Raw genomic sequence first — 13,555 nt, 5'->3', positions numbered from 1 at the left:
GAAAATTTATCAGATAAAATTATGCAAAGTAAAAATATTTTGGCAAATAACAGTACTGAATATTAGAAATCACTTTCACACAAGTGTCTTTAATGAGGAAACATTCAGAAGGTCATTTACAGATGTACAAAGTGTTTCTCAGCTCAGTCAGTTAAGATTTGCCTTAGTTAAATATTATCCATATCTGATATTAGAGCAGGAGAAATATGAACCTGAATGAATTATTAAACACATAATGACATTAAAATACTGTCTAGTATGGATACAGATCTCCAGCTAGTAAATGTAATTTTGATTTATAAAATTGGTGTAAGAACGGCCGTAGTGGAGGAGGAAAGAGGCACTTTCTGTATCTGAGCTTTGCCTCACTGGTGTTCAGAGTTTAGAGTATGTCTTAGTTTTGGGACTCTTCTTCTCGAGGGCTGCCTGAGCTGATTTCATCAGATCTTCAGTCTGAAGCATGCTCATGTTCCACGTAGCCTGGAGAAGGAGAAATTATGAACTTGAGTGCTTTAAAAGGGGAACTTCAGCAGGGTCATATGCATTTAACTGAGCATGCCACATCCCCTTTATTCTGTTCTTCATCATGAAACTAACAAAAATATGCACAGAAATCTTTGTCATATTATAACCATTCGTCTTGATGCATGCCCAATTATCCAGGAAAGGAAATTCCAAAAACTCGATTCTGTTCATCTGGATGTAGCATTTTCAGTGGGAAACGTTTTTGTCACTTGTTTGGGGAAACCAAACAACCTCTGGCTAAGTGGATGGCACAACACAGAAGAGCTACCTTGTCAGATCAGGACTCGGCAGTCTATTTACACCTACAGGCCAGTGGACACTCTTTCAATGATGAGGATGTAACATCCTGATCAGTGGTCATTGATCACTGAACTGACCTCACAGCCCATTGTTCATTGAGTGGGCGAGTTTAGTCTTTGTGCAAAGGTACTGTTTGTAAGGTTGGGGAAACCTGCACTCAGCTGAGATTGAAGAAACATTTCTCCCACTGAAAATACTACATCCAGATGAACAGAATCAACCTGTGGGGATATTCTTCATTATGAAGCTGACAAAAATATGCACAGAAAACTTTGTCATATTATATTCATCCTTACAATGTAATCCAATCCATCTGCTACGCTGTGGTTTCTGGCATAGATGAGGTTTATTTTGGTGCCCTGCACAGCAACTGGGCTGCGACCAGCAATCTCTCCAGCAATCTCCAGAGCTCCAGCCATCATCGCCTCCTTATCTGCAAACACTCGGCTGAAGAAGAAGGGAAGGGTTTTCAAACTGTTAGAATAAATAAGTGCTTTTAATTTGGAAAAAGAGTGATGAGGGAACATTGTTTACCTGACCAGTCCGCTGCTCTTAGCTTCATCAGCATACATCTTTCTCGCTGTCAGAGCCAGTTCATTAACAAGACTGTTGAAATAGAAATAGATTTTTTTTAACCTACAAGCATTCAGTCACTTAACAGTGTCATGCCATAAATTGCTTGTAATCTTATCCCAATTGTAAATCATGCTGCGGGCTCACCTTTGGCTGCCGATGACCTTTGGGAGTCTCTGAAGTGTTCCAACATCTGCTGCAAGTCCAATATCAACCTCCTATGGAGCCAAAGCAGAGGGAATCATCATTGCTACATTTAGCAAACAGAATCTCAAGATCTAGTGTGTAATCTCTGCTCAAAACCTTGCTGTAGGATATGACAGAGCAAAGAGGTCAAGATCTGTGAAATTATTTAACACCAATCTTCATACTTCATAAGTTGGTTTAAATTCAATCAGCTATCTATTCTATGCTTTCCCAATTGTCCTCACCACAATGATAAAATCAGATGATTATACCTTAACTTGGAACCAGGCGTCTTGGGTGCACAGGCGAATGTCGCAGGCTGTAATCATGTCAACACCTGCCAGAGAAAACACCACCTACGGTTAACTCACCGAAGCTCCTTTCTCCACCAAACTCAATGCATCAAACACCTCCACAACCAAGAAGCCTGTATCACAGCCTGTGGGTTTACCTGGCTCCTGCTAGCATCATGTCCATGCAGTAAACTAACCAGTTATATATCAAAGCTTGAAAACATAGTATTTTCAAATGTCTTGTTGTCTTCTGGGGTCAAGTCGAAAGCAGCCATGGGGAAGAGGGGCATATGTATAGTTTCAGCCACCGCCTTCAGAAGACAGCAAATCTCGTTGGGGAGATATTTCAATTAAAATTCATCCATACCACAAACACGTTGGACTGGTCCAGCCGAATGACTCAATTAGGAATTTTAGGGGATTTGAAGCTTTTCACACAGTGGCTACAGCTTCTTATATCTGCATACTTCTCAAAGCATCATCCTCCTAACTTCAAGTGTTAAAATGCATAAAACAAAGGCTTAAAAAACAAACATTTATTTATTTCTTCTTGGCTGTAAATGCGTTTATTTCTGCTGTAAAGTTGGACATTTTAACACGAGACTCTTTGGGAATTCACTCCCTTTTGCAGCCAGACTCAAGCAGACATTCGAGGAACTTTAGTGTTTTTCCAACTCCTGTACCTTAAGATGATTCACTACAGCACTGTAATCTTTACAATGTCCTACCTGCTCCTACACAGGCTCCATGGATGGCCACCACAACAGGCTTCGGGCACTGCGAGAACACAATTCAAGAGGAAACGTACTTTAATGATAGTGAGGGAGAATTTGTAAGGAAGGGAAGCTTGGTGCACGCTGGGTCCTACTGCTCTTACACTACAGACATTAACAGTGTGACAGTGTATCTTGTATTGAATTCTTACTGTGTTGTTTCATGCAGGTCACACAGATGAGCAATGCCAATGGAAAAAAATATATAATTTCATTACAAAAACTGGAATTTTAAAGACAAAATGACGATAAAATAAATCCTATGTTTGCAACTTCTAATCTGTCCTAAGGCTTTCTTTGGCTGAAGTAAAATTTCCACCATTCATCATTTATCATTTATACAATTCATAGCCAGGGTTGGTGGGGGGATTAAGTCTGTCCCAGCTGCCCCATGGTAAAATTTTGATTTGATTTTGATTTGATTTAGAGAGGCAACATCTGAACAAGAAGCACAGTTCAGGAACCTTCCTGATAAAATCTGATAATTCAGTCACACCTCATGTTTGTGACTGGTTCAGTCTTCTCACTCTTTACATTAATAATGCGCTCTGACCTTCTCTATGACGGAGAAGGTCTCTTGAAATTTCTTAATCTTTTTTTTGAACCCCCAGGAGATTCTGGCTGTGTCGTCTCCTTCTGGTTGAAGTACATTGTGCGTCATGTCCATGAGATCGATACCTGCGCATTAACACAGATGAGATTATACACACTGATTATACTCCACTGAGAGACGAGAACAGAGATTTTAATATTCTGTATACCCACCAGCTGTGAAGAGCTTCCCTGCTCCAGAAACTACCACTGCTCTGCACTCGGGGTCCTCAGAGAGCTCATTAAAGCAGGTCAGCATCTCACTGGCAGAGAAACGCACGAGTTCAGATCAGCGTTCACCCAAATAATAATTTAGCTTTTAATTCCAGTGATTAGTTTGACTTTTTGAGCTCTTTTATGTCTGATAATTTAACACTTTTAGAGTTCCATGTATTAGCATTATATTTTTTATTCACACTAAATGATGCAATATTGATTCTCAACGATTCACGAAATAGTAATAGTCTGAATATTGTGTTCACTTGTTTGTAGGGAGTGACTGTATTTATTTAAACTCTTGTATGTGCTTCTCTCCTGATCACAGGACTGAATATGTTTGGGAGCTAGCCTACTTGCCGGTCTGTGCTGTTACACAACGAGGGTTGCAGGATGAATGAAAACAAAAACTCATACAAGTGCTCCCCCCCCCCTCCCCCCCTCCCTCACACACTATACTCCCAGCATAAGTAAGAGAAGCCAGCTGAGGTAAATACATGCTGGGTATGATGAACCTTCTCTTTATTTTCACCAAGATAAATGAAGAATATGGACAATATGGACTTTCTAACTGAATATAAACTGTGAGACAGGTTCCAGCATCCAGGTATAATATATAGCATTTGTAATGCCTCTGACACTGTGTAAAATATGTATATATGTAATTCTGATTCCTGCCTCCAGAAAGCACTGTTCATGGCATTGCGTTTCTCAGGCCGGTGAAGTTCAACATGCGTGATGGACTCTGTAGGGCGACTGATGGCCAGGGTCGTGTACGGAGGTGTGGCACCACCTGAAGATGACATGGCTCTGGCCACAGTTTGACTAGGCAACCGCAACCCCTTATCTAAGAAAAAAAAAACAGAACAACATTAGACTGTGCCCAAGAAGCAAGAGTAGTGAAAGCTACAAGGCTTCAATGGACTATTCATAGACCTTTTCTCATCTTTACCATTTTGTATCTTACCTACATTCAAGGCCTCAACTCACTTATACACCTCAGTATTGGTTCAGTCTGCAGTGTTCTCAAGCCAGTGATTTTAGAGCACACACACACACACACACACACACACACACACACACCGGATAAACAGTAAATAAACAAAACAAGGGTATGCACAACATTGTCATCAGTGCCACAATGCCACAACTGACTGAAGTTGGCATGGATGTCCAGCCTTGGATGTCAATGAGATGACCACTGGTGATCTGAGTCAACATAGTGACACCCTGTGACTGTTTCAGCACAACAATGTCTGCACAGTCCAGCCAAGCATTTAGTCCCAGTACACCTCGCTGTGAAAATGTCTGGGACATGCTAAGTCAATGTGTTCAACAGAAGCAGCCACAGTGACCATTTCACAGCTGGAGGCTGCACTTGTCCAGGAATGGAGAGAAATCAGGGCACTTGATTAGTCCGTGTACAGACTTCAGAGGAGACCACAACTCATTATTTGTAGATATGGTAAATGGACTGGTTTTCATATAGCACTTTTCTACTCTATCTGAGCACTGATTTGAACATTCTTTTTCTATGGAAGTGCTTTCTTTGCACACATTCATACCTTGACAGATGCATCAAAGATCAACCTGGGCTTAGTATCTTGCCCAAGAATATTTGGTATATATTCTGAGTGTGTCCATCCCTGTATGACCACAGTGTACCCATCCATGTTGCATGTTTCCAGCACCTTTCTGAATCTGTGACATGAAGAATTAAGGTAGTTCTGAAGGCAAAAGGGGTCCAACCTGCACAAGGAACCTAATAAAGTGGCTGGTGAGTGTAAATAAAGGAAAAAGTAAATATATGATAAACAAAATTCAAACAAATATCTAATGGAGTCATAAATCACCACAAATCTAATTTAATCACTAAAATAGTAATTTTGTTTAAGAAAGTGAGCCGTCCACCACTATTGATCCATGTTTTTCCACAGTTAGTCTTTTCCCCCTCACTTCTAACTCCTCAAATGCAGCTTTTGTTTGAAGAAAAAAACAAAAAAGAAAAAGCATATTTATACACAATTAACTATATGCAGCCAGATGGACTACTCTCCACCGCTCATTCTTGCTGCTTGTCAGGTTGTGTTGAGTGGAAACACACCTCTGTACTTTAACTGCAGGGTGGTGTCTGTCGGTATAAGGCCACACAGGCTTTATTTCCCCATTCATACAAAATACAGATGAAGTTACTGGAAACAGAGGAATAAGTAGCCGGGAGGAGACAATTATAAATAAAATAAGAACAGGTCATTGCTTTTTGAATGGCACACTTTTTAAGATAGTTAAACATCTAACTGTAGTTGGTGTAATGCTATGGAAATGATAGAACATGTGCTTCTTAGCTGCAGGAAGTATATCAATCAAAGAAGACTCCTTGTCGGTCTTCTAAACAGCCGTTCACTGACAAATAAGGGGCCTCTCATCCAAGACCTCCTATCTGACTGTAAGTTTGACTTTTTCTGCTAAACTGAAACCTGACAGTTCAACTCAGTTGTCAGACAGAACTCAGTTGTCAGACAACTCAGTTCAAATGCTGTGTCTACCCCCTCTCCAGAACCTTTTCTCCATTTTCAGCCCTTTTCCACCTTTGATCTTCCTAATTTATCAGATATTTCTGAGTTTATATGTAAATCAAAGCCCGCCACATGTCATCTCGTTCCCATGCCTACAGGGCTTGTGAAATCCTGCCTCTCTTCCTTACTCCCACTCATCTCTGCTATCATTCACTCTTCACTCACCACCGGCATCGTTCACTCAAGATTGCTTCAGCCACTCCAGTACTGAAAAAACCCTCCTTAGATCCTAGCAACTTTAACAACCTCCGTTCGATTTCTAATCTACCTTTCATCTCTAAAATACTTGAAAAAGTGGTTGCAGCTCAACTTCATTTACACCTGGTTAACAATAAGACCTATGAGAGATTTCAATCTGGTTTTCGCTCATGTCACAGTACAGAAACTGCTTTACTTAAAGTCACTAATTATCTTTTACTCAGAGCTGACTCTGGTCTTCTCAACATTCTCATCCTTTTGGATCTGAGCTCAGCCTTTGACACTATCTCTCACTCTGTACTTCTAAGCAGACTTTCCTCTCTCGGCATCTCTGACACACCCCTAGCCTGGTTCAAATAGAATAGAATATCTCCTTGACCGCTCCCAGTTTATTCAACTCAAATCATTCCGCTCTCACCTCTTCCCAGTCACTTCTGGTGTACCCCACGGTTCAGTCTTAGGCCCTCTTCTCTTCATAATTTACATCCTCCCTCTTGGTGCCATTTTCTGTAAATTTGATCTTCAGTTTCACTGTTTTGACACCCAGTTTCACCGATGACATCCAGTTATATCTCTCCTGCAGGCCTGATTCCTCCCTCCCACCTTCTTCTCTTACAGAATGCTTATCCAAATTAAAATCCTGGTTTATCTCTAATTTTCTCAAGCTCAATGAGGACAAAAATGAAATCCTCCTTATTGGCACTAAATCCAACCTTTTGAAGGTGAACCATTTCTCACTCACTATTGATAACTCCACAGTTTTCCCTTCACCTGGGGTTAAGAGCTTTGACATCATCCTAGACAGTTCACTATCCTTTAAATCTCACATCAATAATCTCACCTGTTCTGCCTATTTGCATCTATGTAACACTAACAGATTACGTCCTTCTCTTTCCACCCAGTCTACATCCATTCTTGTCCACAGTCTCATTACCTCCCGTATTGACTATTGTAATTCTCTCTTGCACAGTCTCCCCCAAAAATCCCTCCATAAGCTTCAACTGGTTCAAAACTCTTCTGCCCGCATTATTACTAGAACCCCCTCCTACCAGCACATCACCCCTGTTCTCCAGGAATTTCACTGGCTCCCTGTGAAATTCCGGATAGTGTACAAACATCTACTGCTCACCTTCAAGGCCATTCATAACCTCGCTCCTCTCTATCTTTCTGACCTGTTAAGCGCTATCTCTTCCACCTGCTCACTTCCATCCTCTTCTTTTATCCAGCTTTCTGTGCCTTCTTTCCGCCTCACCACCATGGGAAGCAAAGCTTTCAGCTGCTCTGCTCCCAGACTGTGGAGCTCTCTACCCCCATATAAAAGAAACATTGGTTCTCTCCCCCAGTTTAAATCTCAACTCAAAACCCATCTATTCAATTCAATTCAATTCAATTTTATTTATATAGCGCCAAATCACAACAAATGTCGCCTCAAGGCGCTTCATAGATACAGAGAAAAGCCCAACAATCATATGACCCCCTATGAGCAAGCACTTTGGCGACAGTGGGAAGGAAAAACTCCCTTTTAACAGGAAGAAACCTCCGGCAGAACCAGGCTCAGGGAGGGGCGGCCATCTGCTGCGACCGGTTGGGGTGAGAGAAGGAAGACAGGATAAAGACATGCTGTGGAAGAGAGACAGAGATTAATAACAGATACGATTCAATACAGAGAGGTCTGTTAATACATAGTGAGTGAGAAAGGTGACTGGAAAGGAAAAACTCAATGCATCATGGGAATCCCCCGGCAGCCTACATCTATTGCAGCATAACTAAGGGAGGATTCAGGGTCACCTGGTCCAGCCCTAACTATATAATTTAGCAAAAAGGAAGGTTTTAAGCCTAATCTTAAAAGTAGAGATAGTGTCTGTCTCCTGAATCCAAACTGGAAGCTGGTTCCACAGAAGAGGGGCCTGAAAACTGAAGGCTCTCCCTCCCATTCTACTTTTAAATACTCTAGGAACAACAAGTAGGCCTGCAGAGCGAGAGCGAAGTGCTCTAATAGGGTGATATGGTACTACAAGGTCATTAAGATAAGATGGGGCCTGATTATTTAAGACCTTGTATGTGAGGAGCAGGATTTTGAATTCAATTCTGGATTTAACAGGAAGCCAATGAAGGGAAGCCAAAACAGGAGAAATATGCTCTCTCTTTCTAGTCCCTGTCAGTACTCTTGCTGCAGCATTTTGGATTAACTGAAGGCTTTTCAGTGAGTTTTTTGGACATCCTGATAATAATGAATTGCAGTAGTCTAGCCTGGAAGTAATAAATGCATGAACTAGTTTTTCAGCGTCACTCTGAGACAGGATATTTCTAATTTTAGAGATGTTGCGCAAATGGAAGAACGCAGTCTTACATATTTGTTTAATATGTGCGTTGAAGGACATATCCTGGTCAAAAATGACTCCAAGGTTCCTCACAGTGTTACTGGAGGCCAAGGTAATGCCATCCAGAGTAAGAATCTGGTTAGATACCATATTTCTAAGCTTTTCAGCGCCGAGTACAATGACCTCAGTTTTATCTGAGTTAAGAAGCAGAAAGTTAGTGGCCATCCAAGTCTTTATGTCTTTAAGACATTCCTGCAGTTTAACTAATTGGTGTGTGTTATCTGGCTTCATGGACAGATAGAGCTGGGTGTCATCTGCATAGCAGTGAAAATGTATGCTATGTCTTCTAATGATGCTGCCTAGGGGAAGCATGTATAATGTAAACAGAATTGGTCCTAGCACCGAACCCTGTGGAACTCCATAATTAACCTCAGTGTGTGAAGAGGACTCTCCATTTACATGCACAAATTGGAGTCTATTAGATAGATATGATACAAACCACTGCAGTGCAATACCTGTAATACCTACAGCATGTTCTAATCGCTCTAATAGAATATTATGGTCAACAGTATCGAATGCTGCACTAAGGTCAAGAAGGACAAGCACAGAGATGAGTCCACTGTCAGAGGCCATAAGAAGATCATTTGTAACCTTCAATAAAGCTGTTTCTGTGCTGTGATGAACTCTGAAACCTGACTGAAACTCTTCAAATAAACCATTCCTCTGCAGATGATCTGTTAGCTGTTTGACAACTACTCTTTCAAGGATTTTTGATATGAAAGGAAGGTTGGAGATTGGCCTATAATTAGCTAAGACTGCTGGGTCTAGAGATGGCTTTTTGAGTAAAGGTTTAACTGCAGCCACCTTGAAGGCCTGTGGTACATAGCCGATTATTAGAGATAGGTTGATCATATATAAGATCGAAGAATTAATCAATGGCAGGACTTCTTTGAGCAGTTTTGTAGGAATGGGGTCTAAAAGACACGTTGATGGTTTGGAGGAAGTAATTATAGAAGTTAACTCAGAAAGATCGATTGGAAAAAAAGAGTCTAACTTAACATCAATGGTACTAAGAGTAGCTGTAGATAATATTACATCTGTGGGATGATTATTGGTAATTTTTTCTCTAATGATAAAAATTTTATTTGTGAAGAAGTTCATGAAGTCATCACTAGTTAACGTTAAAGGGATGGTTGGCTCAAAAGAGCTCTGACTTTTTGTCAGCCTGGCTACAGTGCTGAAGAGAAACCTGGGGTTGTTCTTATTTTCTTCAATCAGCGATGAGTAGTAAGCTGTTCTGGCTTTGCGGAGGGCTTTCTTATAAAGCAACAAACTATTTCTCCAGGCTAAATGATGATCCTCTAAATTTGTGACACGCCATTTCCTCTCCAGATTACGAGTCATCTGCTTTAGGGTACGTGTTTGAGAATTATACCACGGGGTCAGGTACTTCTGATTAGAGACCTTAGTTTTCACTGGAGCTACAGTATCCAGAGTCGTACGTAGTGAGGAGGTGAAATTATTAACAAGATAATCGACCTCTGTTGGGGTAGCGTTCAGATAGCTGCTCTGCTCTGTGTTGGTACAGGGCATTGACGATGATAACAGTGGCTGGATTATATTCTTAAACTTAGTTACAGCGCTTTCAGAAAGACATCTACTTTGATAAAGTCCACTCTCCACTGCTGCGTAATCAATTATTGTAAATGTAAATGTTATCAAGAAATGATCAGACAGGAGAGGGTTTTCAGGAAACACTGTTAAATGTTCAGTTTCTATGCCATATGTTAAAACAAGATCTAGAGTGTGATTAAAGTGGTGGGTGGGTTCTTTTACATTTTGAGAGAAACCAATTGAGTCTAACAACAGATTAAATGCCATGTTGAGGCTGTCATTTTTAGCATCTACATGGATGTTAAAATCACCCACAATAATTATTTTATCTGAGCTCAGAACTAAATTAGATATAAAGTCTGAGAAATCAGACAGAAACTCTGTGTAAGGCCCAGGTGGACGATAGATGATAACAAGTAAGACTGGTTTCTGAGTTTCACAGCTGGGGTGGACAATGTTAAGCATCAGGCTTTCAAATGAATTAAAAGTCTGTCTTGGTCTTTCATTAATTAATAGACTGGTGTGAAAAATTGCTGCCACACCGCCCCCTCGACCTGTGCTTCGAGATTTCTGGTAGTTAGAATGACTCGGGGGTGTTGATTCATTTAAACTAACATAATCATCCTGCTGCAACCAGGTTTCTGTAAGGCAGAGTAAATCAATTTGTTGATCAATTATTAAGTCATGTACTAACAGAGACTTGGAGGAGAGAGACCTAATATTTAATAATCCACATTTCACTGTTTTACTCTTTGGTTCAGATGTGGATACTGTATTGTTCTTTCTTTGTGATTGTTTAAGTTGTTTGTTGCTGGTTTTTAGTTTGTTTTTTGTCTTTTTGGAAGCAGACACAGTCTCTATGGAGATGGGTTTTTGGGGGGGTAGCAGGAGGAGAGAAGCTGCAGAGAGGCGTGTAAGACTGCAACTCTGCAACTATTCAAATCTGCATATTCACCGTGAACCTATTGTTTGTTTATTTTACCTTGTGCTTTTGTTTTCTTATTTTTCTTCATTGTCATTGTTCTATTATGTGTTTTATTCTATTGTCAAGTGTCCTTGGGTGTCTTGAAAGGTGCTTTCAAACAAAGTTTATTATTATTATTATTATTATTAATAAAGAAGAATACTGAGTGTAGAAATGTGTAGTAATAGGGAATTCAAGTTTGAAAATGTGGTTACTCAGTTAAATCATGATGAAGGGAAAGGACACATATTTCGTTTTTTTTGAGAAATAACGGATTCATTAAGAAGATTTAAGCAAATGGAAATGATGTATAGATAGATAGATATAATTTTATTTTAAACATGCAAATATAATTGAAATAACAAGAGAAAAAAACAAAAAAAAAAAACAACTTAAAAATCACCAAGTTTTTATGTATATATCTATGTATACAGAATGTGTGTGCTCGAAAAGTTGTAGGATGAAGTTTACACTTTACCTGTTCCTATCCCCTTATTTCAAATTTCATTGATTACAAATCCATATCCAGGATTCAACATTATTTGATCATATATGTTTAACTATGTAGCAGCATAACCCAAGAGATGGCAGCGGTGCATTATTGTTGGATGCGAGCTGCCGTTAAAATGAAAAGAAAAGAAGATTTAAACATTATGCAGAATTACTGTGATGGGACTTATAGTCTTCTTCTTATTGGTACCAGCGCATCATGGAGTTAAGGGAAATGAAATGGCAAACAGAACAGCAAAGGAAGCTACAAAGAGAAATGTTAGTGGGACAGAGATTAAAAACAGAATATGGCACAAAATGGAAGAAAGGTAGCAAAAGCAATGGGAGGAAGAGAGGAAAAGGGCGATGGTTTTACAAAATCCAAAGGAAAATAGGAGAAATGAGAAGCACAGGAAGGAACAGGGGAGAGGAGACAGTTATATCTCGACTTAGATTTGGACACACAAGTTTGAATAGCGCATTGTTTTTAATAGGAAAACACAGTACAGGGGAGTGTGACTGCAACAGAACAGGAAACAACACCAGTAGGTGGCGGTAATGCAAACTTTGTTGTTTGTCAACCACCAATAAACAATCTGAAGAAGAATCAGAATCAGAATAAGAGAAGCTTTCCCCATTTATTTGTGAGTGTAACTGTACTTTTCAGGCTGTACAGTTACAGTGTTATTTATTTCCTGCCGTTTTGGAGAGGGCGGCTGCCCTTCTACCGGCAGGGATTTGATTGCTGCCCGCTGTGTCCTGTTCGGCGGGCACTGTTGATCGTTTCGGCCCAGTCAAGCTGAGGGAAACGTCTGCAGCAGCCGCCTTTTGGCCCCGTCCTTTAAGGAACTGCTGTCTTGTACCGTCTACAGTTTTGTGACACTGTTTATATTTGGTTTGACCACGTAGCCAGACTCTGGGGATCCTTTTGTGGTGATTGTTTACAGTGACATTTGTATCTGCACATTTGATTTGTACCATTCGTCAAAGAGAGCGTCATTCCTTTTTGGAGTGCGCTGGGATCAAATATCGTCTGTGCATTTTGTAGTTTGACTGTGAGCAATGCGTCTGATGTTAAGTGCCCTATTAGACATTTGTTACTTTTTTTTTTTTTTTTTTTTAAATGCAGTGTATTGAGAATACTCAGTATCTGTGGGACCTTCGGTTATGGGTCGTTTTCCACACTACTTTTGTTGTACAGCACGTGTGATTTTTTTCTCTCATGGTCTTTAGCTACTGGCAAGTCCAGTTTAATGTATGGTGGTTTTATTTAATTTAGGATAGTATTACAGGACAGGCCGTGCCACAGTCAACTTTTATTGTGCTCTGTTATTTTTTTTCTTTTTTCTTTTAACAAATGCAGTTAATAAAGGTATCTTAATATTTGGACCAGCCTGCCTCAGTCGTGTATTCTCGAAGCTGTGTAATGTTTTCTGGTTGGTTTTTGAAAAGACTCTTTATATTTCATAGGGGTTAAAAGAACACAAAGTGAGCCCTGCACCTTACACTGAAGCTGCACTGACGACCTTTCACCCACTTATCCTTATAAAAGGTTTTGTTTCCAATTTTTGACTCCAGAACTTCAACACACGGCTCCGAGCTAAAACAGCGACAAACATTCAAAACATGCGCTGTATTTTCACACGCTTTGATACGTTTTACTACTACTTAACACAACAGTTAAAGTAAAAGAATAAAATACAAACAAATTATAGACACTTACGTCTAGTGACAGCTGACCTGAAAACCATCGCCAACATCGCCTTTTGAACCCTGCAGAGTCCAGACTGTTTAGTGAACACGGTCAAGTGAACCGTCATTTGTGATCTGCAGTGAAGCCAGCCGCCTCTTATCCGACGCATAAGTTTTCTTTCGCTTCTACACTAGGCTTTACGGCAGCGCCAGTGCTAACTTAGCTACGGAATGCTACGGAATT

At 40.2% G+C, this 13,555-nt stretch overlaps 1 protein-coding gene across 2 annotated transcripts; it reads right to left on the bottom strand.

The window, feature by feature from the left end:
- Positions 1–69: 69 nt before the first annotated feature.
- Positions 70–13,540, bottom strand: LOC146503868 (delta(3,5)-Delta(2,4)-dienoyl-CoA isomerase, mitochondrial-like). Of its 2 annotated transcripts, none has more exons than XM_085130550.1 (10): positions 13,343–13,540; positions 4,136–4,304; positions 3,416–3,504; positions 3,204–3,328; positions 2,606–2,654; positions 1,857–1,921; positions 1,546–1,616; positions 1,360–1,431; positions 1,122–1,272; positions 70–480 (listed from the first exon to the last, which is right to left on the bottom strand). In XM_085130550.1, exons 1-10 carry the CDS (start codon positions 13,479–13,481, stop codon positions 376–378), a joined length of 1,035 nt encoding a protein of 344 aa, XP_084986676.1. In that variant the 5' UTR covers positions 13,482–13,540; the 3' UTR covers positions 70–375. The 2 variants fall into 2 exon arrangements, with proteins under 2 accessions (XP_084986676.1, XP_084986677.1); XM_085130551.1 differs by having other exon boundaries at positions 13,360–13,378.
- Between the last annotated feature and the right edge of the window lie 15 nt (positions 13,541–13,555).

Source organism: Neolamprologus multifasciatus, chromosome 14 (genome assembly GCF_963576455.1).
Source record: "Neolamprologus multifasciatus chromosome 14, fNeoMul1.2, whole genome shotgun sequence".
In the NCBI taxonomy this organism is placed as follows: domain Eukaryota; kingdom Metazoa; phylum Chordata; class Actinopteri; order Cichliformes; family Cichlidae; genus Neolamprologus; species Neolamprologus multifasciatus.
The sequence above is the reverse complement of the archived record's forward strand: the minus strand, read 5'-3'. Positions and strand labels throughout refer to the sequence as shown.